The following is a 25011-nucleotide window of genomic DNA, read 5'->3' as shown; positions in this document are numbered from 1 at the left end:
TAAAAAGGAAGAGAAGAAGGTGCAGCCTTGTGTGTAGAGACACACACATTTATGTGAAGGGGAAAGTTTGCAGACAAAAGCTTCCCTCCTCGGCGACAAGAGTAAAACCATACTGGGAGCCTTCCACCCTTTCCCCTCCGGCTTGAGGGTGACATGTTGGCACCAGTCATATTTTCGGAGGTCGTGCTAAAGGTCCCTGCCAAATCCAGTACTGGCCACTTGTCTGGAGTTCTGTAGTACTGGGTTTTAAGGCCCCAGGAATGGGATAAATGGAAACAGTCCATCCTGCCTTTCAGACCAAAAGGTGAGAATTGAGCCCTCGCAATCCTCTCACCTTCCCAACCCATTTGTCCCCCTGAAGCTGTCCCTCTTCCATCAAGAAGTAGATTAAAGGTCTAAATTGCCTCCCACTCATAAACAAACGTTCTGTTTCAAGGCATATCTGCTTCTATCTTGAAATCCAGACTACGGATCATTGCCTTCAGGAGTACAAGTTTGCTGTGAACAGAGGAAGAGTGCTTTATATTCCACTCAGCTACTGAACTTGTGCAACTGCCACAGTACCACATGTACTGTGGTGGACACATATAAGAAATGCCTGTTCTGATCACGAGAGAGAAAGGAAAAGAGGCTAGAGCTAATAAGCAAGGCTTGATCATTGCCGTTCCAGAGGCATAGCTGTGTTCTTTTACTTTAGCAAAACAAAACAGGACTTCAGTTCTGTTCCACATCACAGCAAGAGAACATCCAGACTGCAGTGTAGTTCAAGTGGTTGTTGTAATGATGCTACAGTGAGAGACGGTGAGCCATTTCTGGGTCCCTACAAGACTTCTCTAAAACTTCCTTCTGATCCTTCAGAAGGAGAGCCCTCAGACAGTATCTGGAGGAGAGTAATCTATTGTAATGGATAGGATTGAATGCATAGGTAAGGTCAATAATTGTAACAGAAGTCACAGGCTAGGCAGTTTTATGTGGTCAAAATATTCAGAAAGTTTCGAACAGCCAAGAAAAACAATCAAGAAAAACTGGAGGGGGTCTGACCATAAAAGTTGCTCTCCAGACCTCGGGCTGTGATCTTTAGAACCTCACATCTGATCTTTAGAACCATCAGCGCTGCCAGTCCGCTGGATCTAGCCAGCTTTTCCATCGGTGAGAAAGGGATTGCCCCCTTTGACCACCAAAAAGACCATGCATGGGATCAAAGCATGTGTGATGGGGAATGGAATAAGGAGGGGAATCAGGTGCGATTCAGTGAAAAAGGTAGCTGGATCAACCCAAGAGATCGACAGAAGCTTACATAAACTTGCAGGGAGGATCTCATTCATGAAGCCTTCACATGAAAGCCAGCCATGTTATTATGTTGTCCGGGAAGCATCAGGCAGAGTACCTGCAGGTCTTTCAGGCATCCTCACAGTCTGAGCAGGGAAGACTACAGGAAATACAGCATGCTAAACTTTTTGCGGAAGATCCATGACTAGAGGGAGCCACCATGTCATGCTCTTTGTTGCTCTAATTCAGTGATGGCGAACCTATGGCACGGGTGCCAGAGGTGGTAATCTCCAGAGCCCTCTGTGGGCAGCGTGCACACAGAATTCATCACGCAATGAGTGAGCTGGAAAATCATCCCCCACACACACACATCTAGGGCTGACCTGGGCCACTGAGCACAACGTGCGCGCACCGCAGTGAGCAGGGAGGACTCGGCTGGCAGGCCTGGTGCCTGTGCTCGAGGTGCTAGAGAGGCACAGAGCAGAGCACGTGGGACTTGCTGGAGGCTAGTTCAGGCTGGCCCCTGCTCGAGCGGGTGGGGCGGAGGAAGTGGGAGTTTTTTCTAAACTAAACCATTCTAAACTGTTTTTTTTCTACACTAAAACCTCAGCGTTTCGGTTAAATTGCTGGGTTGGCACTTTGCAATAAATAAGTGGGGTTTGGGTTGCAATTTGGGCACTCGGTCTCAAAAAGGTTTGCCATCACTGCTCTAATTGGTCCGTTTGGCCAGAGCAGTGTGATTCTGACTTTACTTCCGAATGACAGCTAAGTACCAAAAAAAAAAAATTGGGCAGTTTTGGCAGTTTATATACCTTACGTTGGATGCATGATTGGAAGAGCAACTAAGTGGCACCGCCGCCAGCCTACTTTGGTGTGACAGCTCCTTTCTTCTTGCTATGTGGTCATATGTGATTTCCCCTCTTAACCTTTCAAGGAATTTAACTCTGCCAACAGGAATTTTATTCCAAACCCTTTCCTTATAACGTCTACCAAATTAATGTGTCCAAGGCGTCTTCATAGGTCTGTCTGGCCCCGAGGCAAACCTCCTCGTAATTTCCTCTAGTACAGGCTTCACTTAAATCAATTTGAGTATACTTAAAACAAGTTCACTTAAATCAATTAAAACTTTATTTTTCTCCCTTTAAAACAAGTAATGGCTACATGAGGTTGTCGTTCTTATTTCTAAGTTGATAGAACAAGGTTTGGCAATGACCTCCGGCTGAGGTAACTCACCCACGGTCTCCTTCAACTAAGGTTTCTGTCAGCCTCACTTTATCTCATTCTTATACTGTTGTGACCAAATAGGCATTTGACCCCCACTTTTCGGTTTCCCAACATCTTCTATACATATACTTTCCCTTTGGACGGTTTAAGGCTTTATATAACATGGGTGGGGCCAGAGGCGTAGCTCCAAGGGCGGGAGGTATATGACATCACACTTCCTGTGGGGTTTTGTACAGGGCATTCCGGGCAGGGCGGTGATTTGACTGGGCCTTTGCTAAGCACCTCTGGGTGGGGCTCAAACAGAAATCTGCTCTCCTGATTTTCTAAACCACGGGTGGTCAACCTATGGTGCTCCAGGTGTTCATGGACTACGATTCCCAACAGCCCATGCTAGCAGGGCCATAGAGAACGGCTGTCGCTTGCGCTCCATTTTTGCCAAACAGTTCTCACAATTCTCGAAGAGAGTTCTACCCTTGCTCTTCATGGCAAAGAGAAGATATAGGAGACAAGCTGCAGGTGAACTTAACAGGAGAAGAACCTGCGGGCAGGAGAAGAGTAGATATCAGAGGAAACGCAGATCTCAACAGAACCATTTTTTTGCGTCAGAAAAAAAACCTGAGGGATCTGTGCTCTTCCCCCTCCTTTTCAAGCGATCTTTGGGCAGGAAAGGAGGGCCCCACCTGCTGTCTGGAGGGGGAAGAACAATCAACTGCTGATCTTTCCAGGAAGCTTGCTAGAACCATCCGCGGCAGGCCTGCACATGCACAGTCTCCATGTGTGGCTGCACAGAGAACCACTTTTTCTCTCTTTCCTCTCTGTCACTAATTAGACTCCCCTGCTTATGAGTTATCTTTTCCTAAGCTTCACCCTCTATTCTCTCTATTGGCAACCAATCACCCCTCTATCTCCCCCCCCTTATTATGTGGCTTACCTCTCAATTAAAGAAACACACAACACTTCCAACCGTTACATTTGGTTTCCTAGAAACGTGGAGTTGAAAGGGGCCATACAGGCTGTCTGGTCCAACCCCTGCCCAGTGCAGGATCGGCCTAGGACAGTGGTGGATGGTAACTCCATACCATGCTAGATGGCACTCCAGAGCTCCCTTCTCTGTAGCACCAGCACGCCAATTTCTGCTGCCTGCCACTGGGGTCTGACCATTAGTCCATTAAACATCTGACTGGGCTAAGTGCAAAGAACTAAAGTGCGATCCTGAGTAAGCACCCTGTCGTGATCTCACCATGGCCATGCTGGTAGGGGCTGAGTTGCATTGTAGTTCCTGCAACATCTGAGTCTCAAAGGTCTGCTACTCATCACTGGCCTAGGACATCCCTGACAAGTGTTTGTCCAGCCCCTGTTGAAGTCTACCAGTGAGGGTGAGCTCATCCCTGGGCAGCTGCTTCCACCTGCTGCACAACTCTTAACTGTAAAAACATTTCCTAATGCTCAGTTGGTATCTTTCCACCCATAATTTATACCCCTTATTGCGAGTCCTATCCTCTCCTGCCAACAGGAACAGCTCCCTGCCCTCCTGCAAGCGACAGCCTTTCACATACTTAAAGGGAACGATCACTTCTTCCCCCAGTCACCTCTTTTCCAGACTGAACATTCCCAAGTCTTTCCTCCTCTGCCTTTGCTCCACATCTTGACGTGTCCGTATCTGAATCTCAAATGTCTTTCCCCAGGACCTCCAGCAAAACACACCAGCCCTCCACCGACGCTTGGGAAAGCAGGAAGCTCCAGCTTCCTGAGCACGCCTGGTGGCTCTCAGGCCAAAGTAGTGCCCATTGCCAGTTTGAATCCATATCAGGCCAGGTAAGTCAGCTAACTGCAGCATCTACTGTGGCTCTAAAACACTTACGACTGCTAGAATGATGCTTTTAACCATCTGGGGGCTGTTCCATGCTTCTGTTTTCACTGCCCTTTTCTTTGTTTAATCCCACAACTGCAAGAGTGATCTCTTGAAGGTTGTGGATTTATTTTTGAAAAGTGGGTTCCAAAGTCTGCTTGCATTCCTTTTTAGGGATGGTGGCTTCAGCTGTGTAAAGCTTAGGAAACGTGATACAAGCTGGTGTGATTGTTGAGGGGGGTGAAGAATAGGTAGCTTATTCCAGAAAACGGTAGAACAGGGTGGATGTGCTTTAAGGGATTGTGTATGTGGATAGGTTACATGTCACCGCTTCCATGCATGTGTCTGATGGAAGCAGGCTGTTATCACACAATGCTTAGTTATTCAGCAGCTGGTCTACAACTGGGTACCCTGTTTCCCCGAAAATAAGACATCCCCTGAGAATAAGACATAGTTGAGGTTTTGCTGAAGTGCTAAATATAAAGCATCCCCCGAAAGTAAGACGTAGCAAAGTTTTTGTTTGGAAGCATGCCCGTCGAACAGAACACCAGAGCATGCAGCTGTGGAGCGGAAAAATAAGACATTCCCTGAAAATAAGACATAGCGCATCTTTGGGAGCAAAAATTAATAATAGACACTGTCTTATTTTCGGGGAAACACATGGTAGTAGGTACGTGAGATGGGAGATGGCTCCTGGGTCCGTGAATTAAGGCCTGGCCTGGCGCACAGTTTGCTGAGATGCTTGGTTTCTGTTAATTGCAGGTTGCTTTCAGGTTCTGCGTTTAAAGCGCACGCGTGATGTTGCCTAGCACAAGGAGGTTAAATAGGGCTCGAATTGTTGCTCTGTTTCCAGGTGGACGATTTGCGCACGGGTGACCCAGAAAAGCCAGATTCGAACGTGGAGCAACTCTCGCGGGGAAGGGAAGTTGTTCTCCATAGAGATGGTCGATGAAAGTGTAAGTGCTTCAGTGAATGCATCGAGGATCACATTTGCGCCACAGGAAAATTTGGAAGCACATGATGAGTCCCTAACTTGCTAATGAGAAGCAGTTCTTTTTTTGATGACCGGTGGAGTGTGGTGCCTAGCATCTCTCTCTTCCCTCTCCCCTCGCCCCACCACAGGAAGATGTCTGATATGTATGTATGTAAAGGTGTCCTTTCCTGGGCCTGCTGCCGGTAGACCATCCTTTTGTTCCTTGCCAGTTCAGGTTCAAAGCCGACTCCTCTAAATGTTGTTGGCTTGGCACGGCTTCATCTGTGCTCTGTGCCAGAGTCTTAAAAGAAGCACTGACTCTGGTATGAAATATTCTTTGTGAGTCCAGCTGTTAACAGTGGGGACAAACTCATCAAGTGTAGATACGACACACGCCTCAAGTGGAAGTTAAATGGCCTGCAGCTGGCACAAGCCACATCCCGATGGTGAGTGGGAGGGAAGCCAGGCTGTGGTACCTGTCCCTCGCATCATCCTCTACCCCAGTCTCTTTACAGCTCCTCTTTATTTTTGTTTGTGTATGTATGTAAATTATTGACCTGACCTGGACAGCGCAGGACAGGCAGGTCTCAGTATGTCTTGGAAGCTAAGTGGTATGGGCCCTGATTAGAAGAAGAAGAGTTTGAATGTATACCCCCTTTCTCTTCTGTAAGGAGTCTCAAAGGGGCTTACAATCTCCTTTCCCTTCCCCCACAACAAACACCCTGAGGTGGGTGGTTCTGAGAGAGCTCCAAAGAGCTGTGATTAGCCCAAGGTCACCCAGCTGTCATGTGTTGGAGTGCACCGGCTAGTCTAGTTCCTCAGATAAGCTTCCACAGCTCAACAGGCAGAGTGGGCAATCAACCTGGTTCTCCAGATTAGAGTGCACCTGCTCTTAACCACTATGCCACCGCTGCTCCTGTATTTGAATGGGAGACTAGGGTCTCTATGCAGAGGCAAGCAGTGCCTCTTGTCTTGAAACCTCTGTGGGGTCGTCATAAGTAGGTTGGGACTTGATGACCCTCCCCCAGCTCCAAAAAAAAAGTGATATGAGTTTCCTTTCTATTAGAAAATAACCATAAAGCCTGAAGTGGTCAAACCTAAAATAAACATGAAACTTCAGCTCAAGCATCTGGATCAATTTCAACTGTGCTGAGTGAGGTTTTAGGGTACAGGCCATTGGCTGCTCGGTGGCTGGGTCTTACAGAGGAAGAGCCACTTGATGTTGGAGTAAAGCCTTTGAACTGTACTGAGTGAGAGGGTACAGGCCGGTACCTGATTGGTGGCCTGTGGCTTACAGAGGAAGAGCCACTCAATGTTGGAGTAAACCTTTGAACTGTGCTGAGTGAGGTGTTAGGGTACAGGCCATTAGCTGCTTGGTAGCCTGTGGCTTACAGAGGAAGAGCCACTCGATGTTGGAGTAAACCTTTGAACTGTGCTGAGTGAGGTGTTAGGGTACAGGCCGTTAGCCGCTTGGTGGCCTGTGCTTATTGACCATGCCATGAAACTATTTTTAAGACCTCAAGGTGCGGTTGTGAGCTCCTGATACATCTTTATCAGCTGTTCATTCAGCTTCTCTTCGCCTTGCTGTTGGGTTTTTGACTGACAGTTTTAGTTACATCTGTAATACTTCTATTGAATAAACATCTTATCTGGTGGCGCTCTAGCACTCCTTTTAATTATTACTTTGGGGGAAGCCTGTCACAACAGTAAGGGTGCTGCCACCACATGGGTGATGTCACCTGCTAATTTGTAGAACTAAAGGTAGATATTAGTGAACCTGTAGGTGGACATGATTCAAACTGCCTGCCCTAAGCCGTGTTTCCTTCCCACAGTGAGCATGAAGAAAGTACTTATTGCTACGTTGTGCCTTCCCTGGAGTTACTAACAGGGAGCATGAGACAATTTCCAAGACTGTGAGATTTCAGGGCATTCTGTAGTGCATAAATCCTCAACCTCTTTTGAGTGGATTGATTTGAATTTAAATGTATTTATGCATTACTGAAGCTTTGGCACAGGTGACTTTTTGAAGTAACGGAGGGACTGCAAAATGAAATAGACAGAAGCTGTTGCTCATTAAAGGTATTCTTTCCTTCTAACGACTTCTGTCATTGTCTGTTGTAGTTACATATCACAATAACAACAGTCCCAAAAACAAGTGGATCGTTTTCAGTCTTGAAATTGACGTAATCAGTGAGCTATAATAAACTAAAAATCTGATCAGCTCACTAAAGGGCAGCGATACTCATGAATGGTAGGAAAGAGCTGCACTGGTTGAGTCTGTTCTGTTTTAGCCCAGTTTTGAACCCTTTCTGAAATATTAGGTGTCCTAGCAGTCTTTCTTACCGTGAATGAAGGTATTTATACTACATTCTGTAAATATACCAAAAAGTATAATGTTATATGCTAAGTTGTTATGGGTGCATTTTATGTTGTTAAATGAGCAAAAGAAGATTAGATTTGCTCAGAAATTATTACTTATATTTCCATTTCCTTGTAATTTGGGGCAGGGGGGAAGAGACACGGCTTCAGAATTTTCATCTCTCTCCTCTGTGGCAACCTCTGTGTTGCAGACCACATCAAGCTGCAAGTTCATTCAAGCAGAGTATATAGAGGTCTCAAATGGGCCTCATGTATAGCACAATAGGCAGTGCGTGTGTGCGCGCGTGTGCAAAATCTCCTCACGCCCCTTTGGAATCCTCATTGCTCTTCTGCGTTCTTCTGTCAGGGTGAGATTCGAGCCACTGCCTTCACGGACCAAGTGGACAAGTTTTTTCCTCTTATCGAGTTGAACAAGGTACAGTACAGTTTGTTTGTTTGTTTGGCGTGTAGGCTGACTTCCCCATATGGCCTCAGGGTGGCTTATATGTCTTTGTAATAAGACATTAAAATCAACAATGATACATTCTAATCAACATCCCAGCACCAATCACACCAGCCTGATGGATGGAACATTCCCTATAAAACCAAGACTTCCATATACCATACAAAAAAGGGTGTGGGGAAGGGAGAGAGGAAAGGGGGCAGGGGGAAAGGGAGGTCAGCTAGTTGGAGACCGTTACAGTCCTCAACCATAGGCCTGGTGAAACAGCTCCGTGTTACAGGCCCTGCAAACCTGTAATAAGTCCCACAGGGCTCAATTATCACTTGAGAGAACGTTCCACGAGGCTGGGGTCAGAGATTGAAAAAGCTCTGACCCTGGGTGAGGACAGTCAGACAGTTGTCTCTCTTTGCAGCAGGACAGGCAATGTAATGTGACAGGAGTTTGAGAGTTCTACTTACTGTTGCCCCTTTTGAGGCCTTGGGTCATCTGAGTTTTTACTTGGTAACTCTGTGGAATGGGGATGCTTTGGGAGAAAATGTGACTATGGTGGTGCTGTGGGAAGAAGAGTTGGATTTATATTCCCCTTTTCTCACCTATAGGAGACTCAAAGGGGCTTACAATCTCCTTTCCCTTCCCCCCCCCTCACAACAAGCACCCTGTGAGGTGGGTGGGGCCGAGAGAGCTCCAAAGAACTGTGACTAGCCCAAGGTCACCCAGCTGGTGTGTGTTCAAGTTCACAGGCTAATCTGAATTCCCCAGATAAGCCTCCACAGCTCAAGTGGAAGAGTGGGGAATCAAACCCGGTTCCTCCAGATTAGGGTACACCTGCTCTTAACCACTACGCCGCTGCTGGGAGAGTGAGGAGTATGGGTTGTATTCATGTGCTCCTTCATTTACTTTGAGCCCTCATTTCTACAGAGGTATCTTGAAAGATGTGTGGCTCACTGTTTGGGGGCCATGTGCTTATTGTTCTGTCTGGGCAACCTGGCATGTACACTCGGGCCACAGAATTGGAGGGTCTTTTTGGACATTTTTGTTCTAGCCCCCAAACCAGGAAGTGCAGTTTGCTAAAATGTCACTTTCCCTGTGTTTGTGAATGTAACACTGATCTCAAAATTCATCTGCTGCTGGTTGACAGCTGGTTAACCCTTGGGGTATCCCTGATGGAAGGAGAGGTAGAGATTGAGTAATAGACACAGCGCTTACCCTGCTACGCACGGGATGTGACTTCAGGCATGCCTCACTTTTTGCCATCTGTATTTGCAGGCGTGAAGTAGAGGATCTACATCACTGTGTGTTGAGCTGCACCTTGTATGACGAGGCTAGGGCCAAGTTCCTTCTCAGCTTTACATCCATGCCCCAGTTGTATTCTGATGTGGATAAAATACACCTTCTTCTCTGAGATACAAACCCTTACATATCCTATAGGGTTGGCCTTTTGGTACTGGCAGCCTCCAACATTTGATCTAAGAATGCATGGAAGGAAATCGTACGATCAAAATTTGCACAAGATATGTTAGATTGTAGCTCAGATACATTGGAAGGGTGAATCGAGAGGGACCGAGTGTCCATATATTTTATTCTTAGTTGGTAAAACTTTTATTGTATAAGAACACAAGAAAGAGCCTGCTGGATCAGACCAGAGTCCATCTAGTCCAGCACTCTGCTACTTGCAGTGGCCCACCAGATACCTCTGGGAGCTCACGTGCAGGATGTGAAAGCAATGGCCTGCTGCTGCTGCTGCTGCTCCCGAGCACCTGTTCTGCTAAGGCATTTGCAATCTCAGATCAAGGAGGATCAAGATTGGGAGCCATAGATCGACTTCTCCATAAATCTGTCCAAGCCCCTTTTAAAGCTATATTATGTTAATTTATATATTTTAATATTGTAATGGCATATAAAGCCTTTCTGTACTGTACTACTTTTTGCCACCTTTTCCTGCTATAGGTGTATTACTTCTCCAAGGGCAACTTGAAGACTGCTAACAAACAGTACACAACCGTGAAGAATGATTATGAGATCACCTTCACAAGCGAGACGACTGTCATACCGTGCGAGGACGCGCAGCACCTTCCCTCAGTCAAGTTTGATTTTGTTCCCATTGGTGACCTGGAGAAGGTAGACAAAGATTCAGTTGTGGGTGAGTCTGTCAGGACAAAACTCTGGAGGAGTGGGGGTGGGAGCAGGCAAAGTGTGTTCTGCCTCGTTTGGATAGTTCCACCGGCAACAGCCAAATGCCGCTTTTTGTTGTGAAGAAACTGACAGATGTGGCCATCATTGCATATTAGGACTTATGTTTTCACTGGAGAAGAGCAGTAGCATGTCTTATTTGGCAGAGGTTGGACCTCTTTGATTTGTAGTTACTAATAGACAAAAGAGGTCTGACTAGGAATTTGCTGGGGTTTGTCCATGTTGCTCTGTCAGTCTGGTTGTAACATGTGTGGCTTCTGTGCTGAAAACATCTGGGGATATCTGTAAATGAAGCAGGAACCCATGGGAGAACCAGTTTATAAGGTGTCTGGTTAGCTGTTTGTGCAGAAGACCCTTTACTGGAGTCAGTATCACATTCCCATTCATGCATTCTAAGTGTGCCTTATGTGAGGCAGGAATAATGTAGGCCCATGCTGTACATATGCTGTCTTACTTGAGAAACAGGTGACCTGGCCAGGGAGGGGAAAAGTTGATTGGTTGCTGCCTGTTTTTGTAAATAGAATAAATACTGGAACTGAGGACAAGAATCCTCAGTTCCAGCACCCTGTAGCTAGGGCGACATAGTTCAATAAAGTTTGTTCCTTTTTATTAAGCCGACTTTGTTTGAGTGTGTTCAGCCTTACACATACTGCCTTTAGTACCAAAAAGAGTAGATCATCATCATGACTAGTATCCATTGAAAACCCCATCCTGGCTATGGCCGGGGGGCATAGGTGGTACAAAAATAATAAAATGAATAAACACAAATAAACAAATGAATTCCTACGTCCTCTTAAAGCCTTCCAAGTTGGCGGCCCTTGCAGCATCTTTTGGCGGCGAGTCCCGCAATTTAAATGTACGCTTGCAGAGAGTCCTTGTTGCCAAAGGTGTGAAACCAGAATGTTTCTGGAAGATCTGTTTAGGGTGCCGTGGCGACTGTGGTATTCCTCATGGATTCCCTCCTTACCTTTCAGATGTCATCGGTGTCTGCAAGAGCTTTGAGGAGGACAAAAAAATTGTGGTGAAGGCTTCCAATCGAGAGGTGTCCCGGAGAAATATACACCTGGTGGACATGTCTGGAAAAATGGTGTCGGTCACACTATGGGGAGCTGAAGTAAGTTGTCTGCGTTGTTTTGGAAAGGTGATTCAGCCGTTTTGCCAGATGTGTGCCCATCGCGTGACCATGCTTGAGAAGTGAGCAGCATATGTTAGTGTTCTTGTGTATCTATGCAGCAGAATCTCAGGAGCAGAATTCCTACTGTAGAACAGTTTCTGATTGGGTTATATTCCGTCTTACAGCTGGCTCTGTGGCATGAAGTGGGGTGAGATAGTAGCAAGATGTTATTTGTCCTTGCTGTGTCCTGAAATAGGGAACAGATTCTTGTCAACTCTTCGCAGTTTCAAAGTCTTCATTTGCCAATTTGTATCCCTTATAGAGCCAGCATGGTGTAGTGGTTAAGAGTAGGTGCACTCTAATCTGCAGAACCGGGTTTGATTCCCCGCTCTGCCGCCTGAGCTGTGGAGGCTTATCTGGGGAATTCAAATTAGCCTGTGCACTCCAACACATGCCAGCTGGGTGACCTTGGGCTAGTCACAGTTCTTTGGAGCTCTCTCAGCCTCACCCACCTCACAGGGTGTTTGTTGTGGGGGGAAGGAAAGGTGATTGTCAGCCCCTTTGAGTCTCCTTACAGGAGAGAAAGGGTGGATATAAATCCCAAGTCTTCTTCTTGTTGTCTTCTGTTTAAAATTGGGGATCACCATTTCCTGGATTAGTTGCACAGAGCCCCTGAGTGGTAAGCTGCAATACTGCCATCAGAAGCCTGCTTGTGATCTGAGTTCAATCCTGACAGAAGTCAGGTTCAAGGAGCCGAGTCAAAATTGACTCAGCCTTTCATCATTCCAAGACCCACAAAATGACTGCAGGCAATTAGGGGTGTTTCTCTAGTAAATGTCATAATGTGACATCACCCCGTGGGTCAGTAATTACCTAGGAGCCTACTTTCACCCCTAATTGCTTCACGTTCAGATGTTGTGCGGGGTAATAATAATGCTTACTGAGGCTACTCAGTTCGGTGGCACTGGAGTTGCAAAACGGGAATCTCTGCAGTCACCAATTTCCCTGTCGTTTAGGGCCAAACAACCCAATACGTGTTTTTAAGGTCCCGTTTTCCTAGATTAGACTGGTTTCCCCCACATCTGCTTTGAATGCCATTTTTAAATTTCTGTGGGGACCGAAGATGGCAGGGAGCCCACAGTGCAAGAAAACTGTTTTCCTGAACCAAAGCAGCTAGGAATGGAGCCCGGGAGCCCTGGATTTCCCCTCACACCACAGTCCCAACCCATCAGACCTCCACAGTTCCTTTTAATCGACGTTCCCCATGGCTGTGGGGCAAGCAAGTTGGCTCCAGGGAAGCCGGTCCTAATTTGTTAAAATGTACTGTGTAATGAGGAGCCGTTCTGTCTAGAGAGGTCACTAATCTTCCCGTGTGTAATATAGTTCCAACTGCAGTGAAAGAGGTGGTGGCGGATCCCTTCTGAAGAAGGCATCCATGGACTCGAATGACCTAAATAGCTATTGTGTGGTGGCCACCGTTTCATTCTTGGGATGGTGCTCAAGCAGATGGTGGCAGTGCAGCCTCAGGCGGTCTTCTAGGAGAGAGATTATTGTAAACCCTTTTCTGTCTGGATTCAGGCCTGGGGTTGGAACCGAAATAGCCACATTTGTTTTGATTATCTTTGCTGGGAGGGTGATGGGGGAAATCCCTGGTCATTTTGTTGGACTTCCAGGCACCTAAGTTTTGATTCGTCCACTCTTTCCTCACTGGCCAGTTCCAGAAAGTGGTGCTGGGGGGCTACTACTTGGCCCCGTTGGCATTAATGCTAATGGATCCCCTGGGATCCATCTTATCACCCATGCTGTTTCAAAGCTACATGAAACCACTAAGAAAGATACTCCAAGTTTAGGGAGTATGATGCTGCCAATAGGCAGATGAAACCCAACTTTGTTTCACCTTAACAACTGAGTTGGGTGCGTTTGTGAATGTCATGAGCAGACCCTGGGAGATGGTAATGGAATTTAACTGGATCTCAGTGAGAGCCAGTGTGGCGTAGTGGTTTAAGAGCAGGTGCACTCTAATCTGGAGAACCGGGTTTGATTCCCCGCTCTTGTCACATGAGCTGTGGAGGCTTATCTGGGGAACCAGGTTAGCCTGTGCACTCCACACGCCAGCTGGGGGACCTTGGGCTAGTCAGAGTTCTTCGGAACTCTCATCCCCATCCACCTCACATGGTGTTTGTTGTGGGGAGGGAAGGGAAAGGAGATTGTAAGTGAGTCTCCTACAGGAGGGAAAGGGGGGCTATCAATCCGTCTTCCTCTTCTTCTTCCACGGAACACTCAGGTGCTGTTGATCAATGACAAAGATTTTTTTGAGGATTGAGCAGTCAGTTTGCTTTGGTGAGGGTTGCATTCCTCCTGAAGGAGCAAATATATATCTTGGGGTTGCTGCTGAATCCAGTGGAGTCCAGCCCACCAGTTAATATTTTCCTCATAAGCCTTGCTCTCTGCCCCTCCCTGCAGAGGATGGGCAGATGGCAGCCAAAAACAGATCTTTTCCAGTGGTGGCCCCCTCACATGTGGAGGAATGCTATTTTCCTTGAGGCTCAACTGGCACCTGCATTACTTGCTTTTAACTTCCAGACCAAAACATTTCTTTTCGCCCAGGCTGTTAACTAGAGGGTTTTTATTTGGCTTTACAATACGCTCATAGCTCGAGTCTCTATTGTTCGGCACCCGAAACGATCCTCACATTTTCTGCCTCTGGGCTTTTATGTGCTTTTGAGTTTTATCGGCATGTTTGTGATGGTCATTAATTTAAAGGATGTTAGGACTTTTTGATTGTATTTCTCTTTATTTTATGAGCCACCTCAAGCAGGTCCCTACAGAGACAGAGCATAAATAAAGTACAGTAAATATAGACAGGAGTGCTTAGGTTAATTGTGGCTGTTTTTTTCAAGTTCACTCTTGCTGCACCATACTGGGAAGAGCATCACCCACATCTCTGTCTTTGCAGGCTGAAAAGTTTGATGGCTCTCGGCAGCCTGTGATGGCCATCAAGGGAGCCAGAGTCTCGGATTTTGGCGGCCGGAGTCTGTCTGTCCTTTCATCGAGCACTATCATTATGAACCCCGAAAGTCCAGAATCCTTCAAGCTGCGTGGATGGTATCCTTGTTTCCTCTATTTCAGTGGCTGTAATTTGGTGGGGGGAGGAAAATCTCCTTGCCTGCAGAGGCTAGGTCAGCGATGGAGAACCTTTTCAAGAACGAGTGCCCAAATTGCAACCCAAAACCCACTTATTTATCACGAAGTGCCAACATGGTAATTTAACCTGAATACTGAGGTTTTCATTTAGAAAAAATGGTTGGCATGCGTGACTCAGGAGTAAGCTTGGTGGTAGTCGATGGCTTTGCTTTGAAGAAACCGTGCTTTGAAGCAACCGTACAACTCTTCCAACGGGTGAATCATGACCCTAGGAGGGTTTACTCAGAAGCAAGCCCCATTGCCAGCAACCGAGCTTACTCCCAGGTAAAGGATCGCACTTTAGTTCTTTGCATGAAAATCAGTGGGGTTTAACATCCCTTAACAGGGTCACCTACACTACTTCCCCAAAACTAGGTCTTAGGTTTAATGCTAATAATCGGGCCCAGTGGCCCAGGCCAGCCTAGATGTGTGGGGGGCGGGGGCGACTCTGTTTGTGTGTGCCCACAGAGAGGGCTCTAAGTGCCACCTCTGGCACCCGTGCCATAGGTTCGCCATCACTGGGTTAGGTGGTAGGAAGAAGAGACCTTGCAGTGGCGTAGCAGTTAAGAGCAGGTGTGCTCTAATCTGGAGGAACCGGGTTTGATTCCCCGCTCTGCCACTTGAGCTGTGGAGGCTGATCTGAGGAACCAAGTTAGCTTGTGCACTCCCACGCCAGCTGGGTGACCTTGGGCTAGTCACAGTTCTGAGCTCTCTCAGCCCCATCCACCTCGGTGTTTGTTGTGGGCGGGTGGGGAAGGGAAAGGAGATTGTCAGCCCCTTTGAGTCTCCTCAAAGGGGGGATACAAATCAAAACTCTTCTCTTATAGCCTGACACATCTAAGGTAATGTAATTAACTTCAAAGAACTTTCTGTTCAGATAGTGCCTAAAAATGCAGCTCTTGGTGACCTAGATGGCAGCTTTTAGGTGCCATTAAGTATGGTGCTATGTGAGACAAATTTGACCCATGGGACAAATAATCCATCAGTAGCACTCCTGGCAAACTTCCTGTTGTTCCAGTGGGGTTTGCCTGGCAAAACTTCTCAATGGTTTATGCCCAAGTGCAAAGTGCACGGTTTGACTTTTCCACCTCTGATATCTTGGACCAGCTTCGTTTGAAAAGTTCCTCTTAAATGTCTTTCTCCTTTGGCCTTTGGCGCCGGGGTCTGTTTGCTGAAAAGCTTGGTGAGAAGGCCCCTGCGTCCTCATTCTGCGCTCTCCATCATTGTTTGGCATTTGATGTCATGCCCAAATGGTATTTTGCTGTTGGCAACGGGAATCTAATCCCCATGTTGCTTACTGGTGCTGCTCGGTTGCAGATTCCTGGTAGGGAAAGAGGCATTGCTGCTGGCTTACCAGTTATCCTCTGGTTGATCCCGGAATGGAAACCTCACATATAGAAACTGTGTCTCAGTTCTTGGATAAGCCACATATACGCTGTGCAAGGGTTGTGTGAGAGTTACTTCATCTTGGGTCTCAATCCCCAGTTGTAGAAATGAGGCGCGCGCACACTTTCTCAGCCTTTCATGTTCCCGAGGACAACAGTCCATTAGTAACGGATGTGCTTTAATGCACTCGGTTGCATTTGGTGCATTGTTCCTCTTAAGTGCTCTTGGCACTCTCAAGGCTGTAACAGAGACAGAGAGGCCGCCTGTCTCGGCCCACTCCCCCCCCCCTTCTGTTTAATTTGATGGCCAGTATGAAAACTCACTGAAGAAAGGGGGCTCTGTCTTTGGGTCTTTAGTTAGTGTGGAGTATCAGCGTGGGCTGATATTCGTGATCCTTTCAGGCTTCTGGAAGGATTTAAGAGGAATCCACATGTGTTAGATGACGAGAACGTGTTTGAAGAGAATGAGCGTAGACAAAAGAGGTGTGTGTGGGGAAGGAGGATGTCTTGGGGAGAAGCCGTGAGGTAGTGGTTATGAGCAGCGGACTCTTAATATGAAGAACCAGGTTTTGTTTTTCCTCTCCTACACATGAAGCCTGCTGGGTGACCTTGGGCAAGTCGCAGTTCTCTCCGAACCCCACCTTCCCTATAAAGTGCCTGTTGTAGGGAGAAGACGCGATTGTGATTATAAGCTCCTTTGAGACTCTTTAAGATAGAGGGAGTGTGTTATTAAAACCAGCTCTTCTTCCATCATGAATGGGGAGCAGGAGAGCCATTTGTCTTGGGCCTTAAGCTCAGGTGTGTGTGTGATACATTTGTTAATTTTGGAGGGGGGGGGCGGGGGTTGAGAAGTTTTACAACGCTTTATGGTTTTGTGTATGTCACTATCAGACAAAAATGTGACACACCTTCTCAACTAATTTCATTATGACTGAGGCCCCAGAAGACAGTCCTTCCTGGACTGCTAAGGTGGGACCAGCCCATGGTATCAAGAATTCAGAGGTGTATGGCTGTGATGGTTCAGGAAGGAGCCTTAAATCTTATCGGAAACATGAGTTCAAAAGAAGAAGAGTTTGGATTTATACTCCACCTTTCTCTCCTGTAAGGAGACTCAAGGTGGCTTACAAGCTCCTTTCCCTTCTTCTCCCCACAACAGTCACCTTGTGAGGTAGGTGGGGTTGAGAGAGTTCCGAAGAACCGTGACTAACCCAAGGTCACCCAGCAGGAATGTAGGCGTGCAGAAACACATCTGCGATCTTCTCCCTTGTATGAAGAGCCAACCTGGTATAGTGTTAAAGTATAAGACTGAAGCCGAGATTATGTGAGTTCAGACCCCTGTTCGCCTTGGGAGTTCATTGGGTGACCTTGGTCTTTTCCCTCTCTCAGCCTAACTTTCCTCAGAAGGGTTGATGTATTTACTTCGTTTATTATAGTCTGCTTTTGTTGCTGAGACTCATGGCAGATCCACCCCGTTAAAAACCATGCTGTGGAAAGAGCATAATGCACACAAACAATTGAAAACCAGATTACAAATTAGAGACTACGTGGAAAAACATAATAATAAGTACGGTAAAGTGGATTTGGAGACCCAGGGAACGGTGACACAGAGCAGTGTAGTATATTCAGTGAAAAATGCAATGCACAATTCCCAGATAATAATTACAACTCTCCTGAAAAGGAAGGAATGGGGATCTTTGTATGCTGTCTTGAGCCGAGGATGCAATAGAGAAGGAAGGCTGAGGGGGCAATAGAGAAAGAAGACAGAAGGGCTACCTCAAAAGGATAGGGTATTGTTTATCCTGTTCCTTTTCAAAATGTTGACCTCTCCGTTTTCATGCGTGGGCAGAGCTCTGCCCCTCCAGTGGTTTTTTTTCCCCATCAGCTGCTGTCAGAGATCCAAGCCCTAATTTCAGCTCTATAAGAAGGGGTGGGGAAGGGAGGCCCTGTGAAGCTTTCTTGTACTCCATCGGTTCAGTCTGCTCTATCTGATGATGACCCTCCAGGGCAGGGGTGTCAAACTCTGGTGCCCCAGATGTTCATGGACTGCAATTCCCATCAGCCCCTGCCAGCTTGACCAATTGGTGGGACTGCTGGGAATTATAGTCCGTGGACACCCCTGCTCCAGGGTCTCGGATTGAGAACCTGGCGCCCTGCATCCTTTAGCTGGGAGGGGCCTGACGTTGAACTTTGAATCTTACTGCATGCAAAGCCCTTTCTTGGTTTGCATTAGTCAGGTAAACTGTAGCATGCTGTGCATCCCAGGGAAACTTGCCAGAGGGAGTCAGGAGCTGCTTTGAGGTTTGCAGAAAAGGCAGGTGCCAAATGGAGATTGCGCAGGCTTAGAGTAATGCTCAGTAGTGTCTCCCCCTCACCTGGTTGGGAAGTGATTCTCCCCAAAAGCCTGTTCTTCAGCCTGTGTGCACATCTTTATGCCATGATAGGTGTCTTCAGAGGCGGAGTTACCAGGGGGAAGGGGTGCATGTTGCACTGGGCACACGCCCGGGGGGGGGGGATCCCCCTCCCGTGGTGCCTCCCTTTCCACTTATCTTAGCGAAACAGTACAGGCTGGAGAAGCAGCCTGTTCCCTTCAGGCTGAAAACGGCCTGGTGGGAAGTACACTTCCCAGGAGATCTTGCAAGCCCCAAGGTCTCATGGGAAGTGTAGTTCCCACCAGGCCGTTTTCAGCCTGAAGGGGGAACAGGCCACTTCTCCAGCCTGCACTGTGTCACTAAGCTAAGGGGTGGGGGGGGCAGAAAACACAGAGTGAGCACCCGACGCAGTATGGCCCAGCTACGCTTCTGGGTCTCTTGGGCTCCTTCAGTTGCTGACAAGGCCAACAGTGTTCACAAGTGCAGCTTCCTGCAGCCTAGTCACGCCCACAAATGTACTGTGTGCATGAAGGAATAAGAGTTTCAGAAGGGAGGGCTTCCGTCCCTGTCCCCACCCCCCCACCCCAGTTTTGCTACCATTTCAGCGAGATTACTTCTATCTGCTACTGCTAGTAATGCCCGACAGGTCGTCCCTGAGAATCTCATCCCTTCCCAATAGGAGCCGCTTGTTAGCATTCCTCCGTCGGCTCCGGTGAATCAAAGCCAGTGATTTGCAAAAACAAATTAAATTACAGTGCTGTTTTGGTGCCAAGGTAGTAGCATCCACTTATTTCATAAGCAGGGGCTGTAGTTGCTACTGACAGAAGACATGAGATCTCTGAAGCTTCGTCTGCATTTCTTTGCAAGCTTATGCTGAAGTAATGGTCGTGTACAATTCAACTCTCATTCCAGCGGTCTTATGTCTGTTAACTGTGTGCATCATCTCCCGAAACACTTCCAGTGTTTAACTGTGGCCACTAGCTGGTGAAAGCCGAGTTTGTCCCCGTTTCTCCAGATTATAAAATGTTGCACTAATTAAAAACAGCGTATTAGCTTATCTTGAAATGCTGTTTAAGTGACTAATATGCACGAATTACAATAATTGTTTCCTGTGCAACTATTGATTTTTTTAAAAAAACACATCCTTCTTGTGTCGAGTGCAGGAGACCAAAAATAAAATCTCGTTTGTGCTGCTGTTTCCTGGAACTGGGAGTAATCTCCTTTTTCGCTTCCAGGTTTGACTCTGAGGGCCAGCTTCAAGAATGCGCCTCCATCTCTAACGCGCAGGGTGGGCCTGCCGCGGGCGGAAACACCAACTGGAAAACTCTGTACGATGCTAAATCAGAGAACCTCGGCCAAGGAGATAAGGTAAAGCGGAGCCTCGGAGCGGCAGCTGTGGGCAGTTTCCTGCTGAGATCGGCTGTTCCCTACAGATCTGAGTTTGAAGCGGAGAGGGACTTACCCAAAAAAACTTGGCAATCAATAGCCAACTAAAAATAACACAAGAGAAACACCTTAACTCACCCGCTGTTTGGAAACCGTGCTCGATTCCAACAGAGCAGAAATATTAATGCCCAAATGGCAGTCTCGTAAAAGAAACTGACTGCTGTTAATAAGAGATCCACAGCCGTGCTGGCATCTTCACTGTGTTCGCATATCAATAAAGCAAGACCTCGGTTTTGAGCAGGGGAATTGTCGAGACCAGCGCCGGTCTGGTCTTCATCGCATTCTCTTAATGGTTGATCCATTAATCAGCCAATTAAGTACTCAAAACATGTGCGAGAGAATAGCTAATGAATGCATGACTTTATCTCGGCCCCTAAATAGCACAGATACATTTGTACAGTGTGGAGACTTTTTCATGTCAAGAATGCCTGTGCATTCTTGGGAAGTCCTAATGGGAAAGAATTGAAGGTATGATAATGAAGTCCAATAGTAGAGCAGCGGTGGCTTTTGTCACGCGAGTGAGACTCCGGGACACCCAGCCTGATTTTCGGAGCTCAAGCTGTTATGATGCCTCAGACTTGGAGAACAAACCAGTCCCTATCAGCAGAGTTTAAAGCGGAGCTACTCTGGTAAGATGAGAAGGTCTATAGTCTTCTTGCGCTCACTGCAGCCTCCTACCACTCTGGAAAAGAATAGTCTCCATGCAAGATGTTCTTTCCGTAGGAAGGTTTTACTTTAGCAGTTGCAAGGTTACACAAGTCTATGCTATGCAAGACTCTAAGACTATACAGAACTCTTCAGCAAGAACAAAGTTGAACACACACACTCTGAACTTAGACTCACACTGAACTTAGCATATACAATGCAATGGTTATACATTCAAGCAGGAGGATACTTCCCCCCCACCCCAGCAACAGCCTCTCATTGGTCTAGAGCAGGGGTCTGCAACCTGCTGCTCTCCAGATGTCCCCCCCCCCCCCACCCCCCCCCCCCCCCACCCCCCCCCCCCCCCACCCCCCCCCCCCCCCACCCCCCCCCCCCCCCACCCCCCCCCCCCCCCACCCCCCCCCCCCCCCACCCCCCCCCCCCCCCACCCCCCCCCCCCCCCACCCCCCCCCCCCCCCACCCCCCCCCCCCCCCACCCCCCCCCCCCCCCACCCCCCCCCCCCCCCACCCCCCCCCCCCCCCACCCCCCCCCCCCCCCACCCCCCCCCCCCCCCACCCCCCCCCCCCCCCACCCCCCCCCCCCCCCACCCCCCCCCCCCCCCACCCCCCCCCCCCCCCACCCCCCCCCCCCCCCACCCCCCCCCCCCCCCACCCCCCCCCCCCCCCACCCCCCCCCCCCCCCACCCCCCCCCCCCCCCACCCCCCCCCCCCCCCACCCCCCCCCCCCCCCACCCCCCCCCCCCCCCACCCCCCCCCCCCCCCACCCCCCCCCCCCCCCACCCCCCCCCCCCCCCACCCCCCCCCCCCCCCACCCCCCCCCCCCCCCACCCCCCCCCCCCCCCACCCCCCCCCCCCCCCACCCCCCCCCCCCCCCACCCCCCCCCCCCCCCACCCCCCCCCCCCCCCACCCCCCCCCCCCCCCACCCCCCCCCCCCCCCACCCCCCCCCCCCCCCACCCCCCCCCCCCCCCACCCCCCCCCCCCCCCACCCCCCCCCCCCCCCACCCCCCCCCCCCCCCACCCCCCCCCCCCCCCACCCCCCCCCCCCCCCACCCCCCCCCCCCCCCACCCCCCCCCCCCCCCACCCCCCCCCCCCCCCACCCCCCCCCCCCCCCACCCCCCCCCCCCCCCACCCCCCCCCCCCCCCACCCCCCCCCCCCCCCACCCCCCCCCCCCCCCACCCCCCCCCCCCCCCACCCCCCCCCCCCCCCACCCCCCCCCCCCCCCACCCCCCCCCCCCCCCACCCCCCCCCCCCCCCACCCCCCCCCCCCCCCACCCCCCCCCCCCCCCACCCCCCCCCCCCCCCACCCCCCCCCCCCCCCACCCCCCCCCCCCCCCACCCCCCCCCCCCCCCACCCCCCCCCCCCCCCACCCCCCCCCCCCCCCACCCCCCCCCCCCCCCACCCCCCCCCCCCCCCACCCCCCCCCCCCCCCACCCCCCCCCCCCCCCACCCCCCCCCCCCCCCACCCCCCCCCCCCCCCACCCCCCCCCCCCCCCACCCCCCCCCCCCCCCACCCCCCCCCCCCCCCACCCCCCCCCCCCCCCACCCCCCCCCCCCCCCACCCCCCCCCCCCCCCACCCCCCCCCCCCCCCACCCCCCCCCCCCCCCACCCCCCCCCCCCCCCACCCCCCCCCCCCCCCACCCCCCCCCCCCCCCACCCCCCCCCCCCCCCACCCCCCCCCCCCCCCACCCCCCCCCCCCCCCACCCCCCCCCCCCCCCACCCCCCCCCCCCCCCACCCCCCCCCCCCCCCACCCCCCCCCCCCCCCACCCCCCCCCCCCCCCACCCCCCCCCCCCCCCACCCCCCCCCCCCCCCACCCCCCCCCCCCCCCACCCCCCCCCCCCCCCACCCCCCCCCCCCCCCACCCCCCCCCCCCCCCACCCCCCCCCCCCCCCACCCCCCCCCCCCCCCACCCCCCCCCCCCCCCACCCCCCCCCCCCCCCACCCCCCCCCCCCCCCACCCCCCCCCCCCCCCACCCCCCCCCCCCCCCACCCCCCCCCCCCCCCACCCCCCCCCCCCCCCACCCCCCCCCCCCCCCACCCCCCCCCCCCCCCACCCCCCCCCCCCCCCACCCCCCCCCCCCCCCACCCCCCCCCCCCCCCACCCCCCCCCCCCCCCACCCCCCCCCCCCCCCACCCCCCCCCCCCCCCACCCCCCCCCCCCCCCACCCCCCCCCCCCCCCACCCCCCCCCCCCCCCACCCCCCCCCCCCCCCACCCCCCCCCCCCCCCACCCCCCCCCCCCCCCACCCCCCCCCCCCCCCACCCCCCCCCCCCCCCACCCCCCCCCCCCCCCACCCCCCCCCCCCCCCACCCCCCCCCCCCCCCACCCCCCCCCCCCCCCACCCCCCCCCCCCCCCACCCCCCCCCCCCCCCACCCCCCCCCCCCCCCACCCCCCCCCCCCCCCACCCCCCCCCCCCCCCACCCCCCCCCCCCCCCACCCCCCCCCCCCCCCACCCCCCCCCCCCCCCACCCCCCCCCCCCCCCACCCCCCCCCCCCCCCACCCCCCCCCCCCCCCACCCCCCCCCCCCCCCACCCCCCCCCCCCCCCACCCCCCCCCCCCCCCACCCCCCCCCCCCCCCACCCCCCCCCCCCCCCACCCCCCCCCCCCCCCACCCCCCCCCCCCCCCACCCCCCCCCCCCCCCACCCCCCCCCCCCCCCACCCCCCCCCCCCCCCACCCCCCCCCCCCCCCACCCCCCCCCCCCCCCACCCCCCCCCCCCCCCACCCCCCCCCCCCCCCACCCCCCCCCCCCCCCACCCCCCCCCCCCCCCACCCCCCCCCCCCCCCACCCCCCCCCCCCCCCACCCCCCCCCCCCCCCACCCCCCCCCCCCCCCACCCCCCCCCCCCCCCACCCCCCCCCCCCCCCACCCCCCCCCCCCCCCACCCCCCCCCCCCCCCACCCCCCCCCCCCCCCACCCCCCCCCCCCCCCACCCCCCCCCCCCCCCACCCCCCCCCCCCCCCACCCCCCCCCCCCCCCACCCCCCCCCCCCCCCACCCCCCCCCCCCCCCACCCCCCCCCCCCCCCACCCCCCCCCCCCCCCACCCCCCCCCCCCCCCACCCCCCCCCCCCCCCACCCCCCCCCCCCCCCACCCCCCCCCCCCCCCACCCCCCCCCCCCCCCACCCCCCCCCCCCCCCACCCCCCCCCCCCCCCACCCCCCCCCCCCCCCACCCCCCCCCCCCCCCACCCCCCCCCCCCCCCACCCCCCCCCCCCCCCACCCCCCCCCCCCCCCACCCCCCCCCCCCCCCACCCCCCCCCCCCCCCACCCCCCCCCCCCCCCACCCCCCCCCCCCCCCACCCCCCCCCCCCCCCACCCCCCCCCCCCCCCACCCCCCCCCCCCCCCACCCCCCCCCCCCCCCACCCCCCCCCCCCCCCACCCCCCCCCCCCCCCACCCCCCCCCCCCCCCACCCCCCCCCCCCCCCACCCCCCCCCCCCCCCACCCCCCCCCCCCCCCACCCCCCCCCCCCCCCACCCCCCCCCCCCCCCACCCCCCCCCCCCCCCACCCCCCCCCCCCCCCACCCCCCCCCCCCCCCACCCCCCCCCCCCCCCACCCCCCCCCCCCCCCACCCCCCCCCCCCCCCACCCCCCCCCCCCCCCACCCCCCCCCCCCCCCACCCCCCCCCCCCCCCACCCCCCCCCCCCCCCACCCCCCCCCCCCCCCACCCCCCCCCCCCCCCACCCCCCCCCCCCCCCACCCCCCCCCCCCCCCACCCCCCCCCCCCCCCACCCCCCCCCCCCCCCACCCCCCCCCCCCCCCACCCCCCCCCCCCCCCACCCCCCCCCCCCCCCACCCCCCCCCCCCCCCACCCCCCCCCCCCCCCACCCCCCCCCCCCCCCACCCCCCCCCCCCCCCACCCCCCCCCCCCCCCACCCCCCCCCCCCCCCACCCCCCCCCCCCCCCACCCCCCCCCCCCCCCACCCCCCCCCCCCCCCACCCCCCCCCCCCCCCACCCCCCCCCCCCCCCACCCCCCCCCCCCCCCACCCCCCCCCCCCCCCACCCCCCCCCCCCCCCACCCCCCCCCCCCCCCACCCCCCCCCCCCCCCACCCCCCCCCCCCCCCACCCCCCCCCCCCCCCACCCCCCCCCCCCCCCACCCCCCCCCCCCCCCACCCCCCCCCCCCCCCACCCCCCCCCCCCCCCACCCCCCCCCCCCCCCACCCCCCCCCCCCCCCACCCCCCCCCCCCCCCACCCCCCCCCCCCCCCACCCCCCCCCCCCCCCACCCCCCCCCCCCCCCACCCCCCCCCCCCCCCACCCCCCCCCCCCCCCACCCCCCCCCCCCCCCACCCCCCCCCCCCCCCACCCCCCCCCCCCCCCACCCCCCCCCCCCCCCACCCCCCCCCCCCCCCACCCCCCCCCCCCCCCACCCCCCCCCCCCCCCACCCCCCCCCCCCCCCACCCCCCCCCCCCCCCACCCCCCCCCCCCCCCACCCCCCCCCCCCCCCACCCCCCCCCCCCCCCACCCCCCCCCCCCCCCACCCCCCCCCCCCCCCACCCCCCCCCCCCCCC

At 55.0% G+C, this 25011-nt stretch overlaps 1 protein-coding gene across 1 annotated transcript in view; it reads left to right on the top strand.

The window, feature by feature from the left end:
- RPA1 (replication protein A1) overlaps positions 1-25011 on the top strand; it is a 71793-nt gene that overhangs the window by 23404 nt on the left and 23378 nt on the right. The window contains exons 7-13 of the mRNA XM_048518595.1: positions 4179-4308; positions 5196-5298; positions 8041-8109; positions 10084-10276; positions 11301-11440; positions 14397-14545; positions 19613-19772. Coding sequence (XP_048374552.1) covers positions 4179-4308; positions 5196-5298; positions 8041-8109; positions 10084-10276; positions 11301-11440; positions 14397-14545; positions 19613-19772 — 944 coding nt within the window. The remainder of the gene's footprint in view (positions 1-4178; positions 4309-5195; positions 5299-8040; positions 8110-10083; positions 10277-11300; positions 11441-14396; positions 14546-19612; positions 19773-25011) is intronic.

The sequence above is a fragment of the Sphaerodactylus townsendi genome, linkage group LG16 (assembly GCF_021028975.2).
Source record: "Sphaerodactylus townsendi isolate TG3544 linkage group LG16, MPM_Stown_v2.3, whole genome shotgun sequence".
NCBI lineage: Eukaryota > Metazoa > Chordata > Lepidosauria > Squamata > Sphaerodactylidae > Sphaerodactylus > Sphaerodactylus townsendi.
This window is presented reverse-complemented; position numbering and strand designations above follow the sequence as displayed.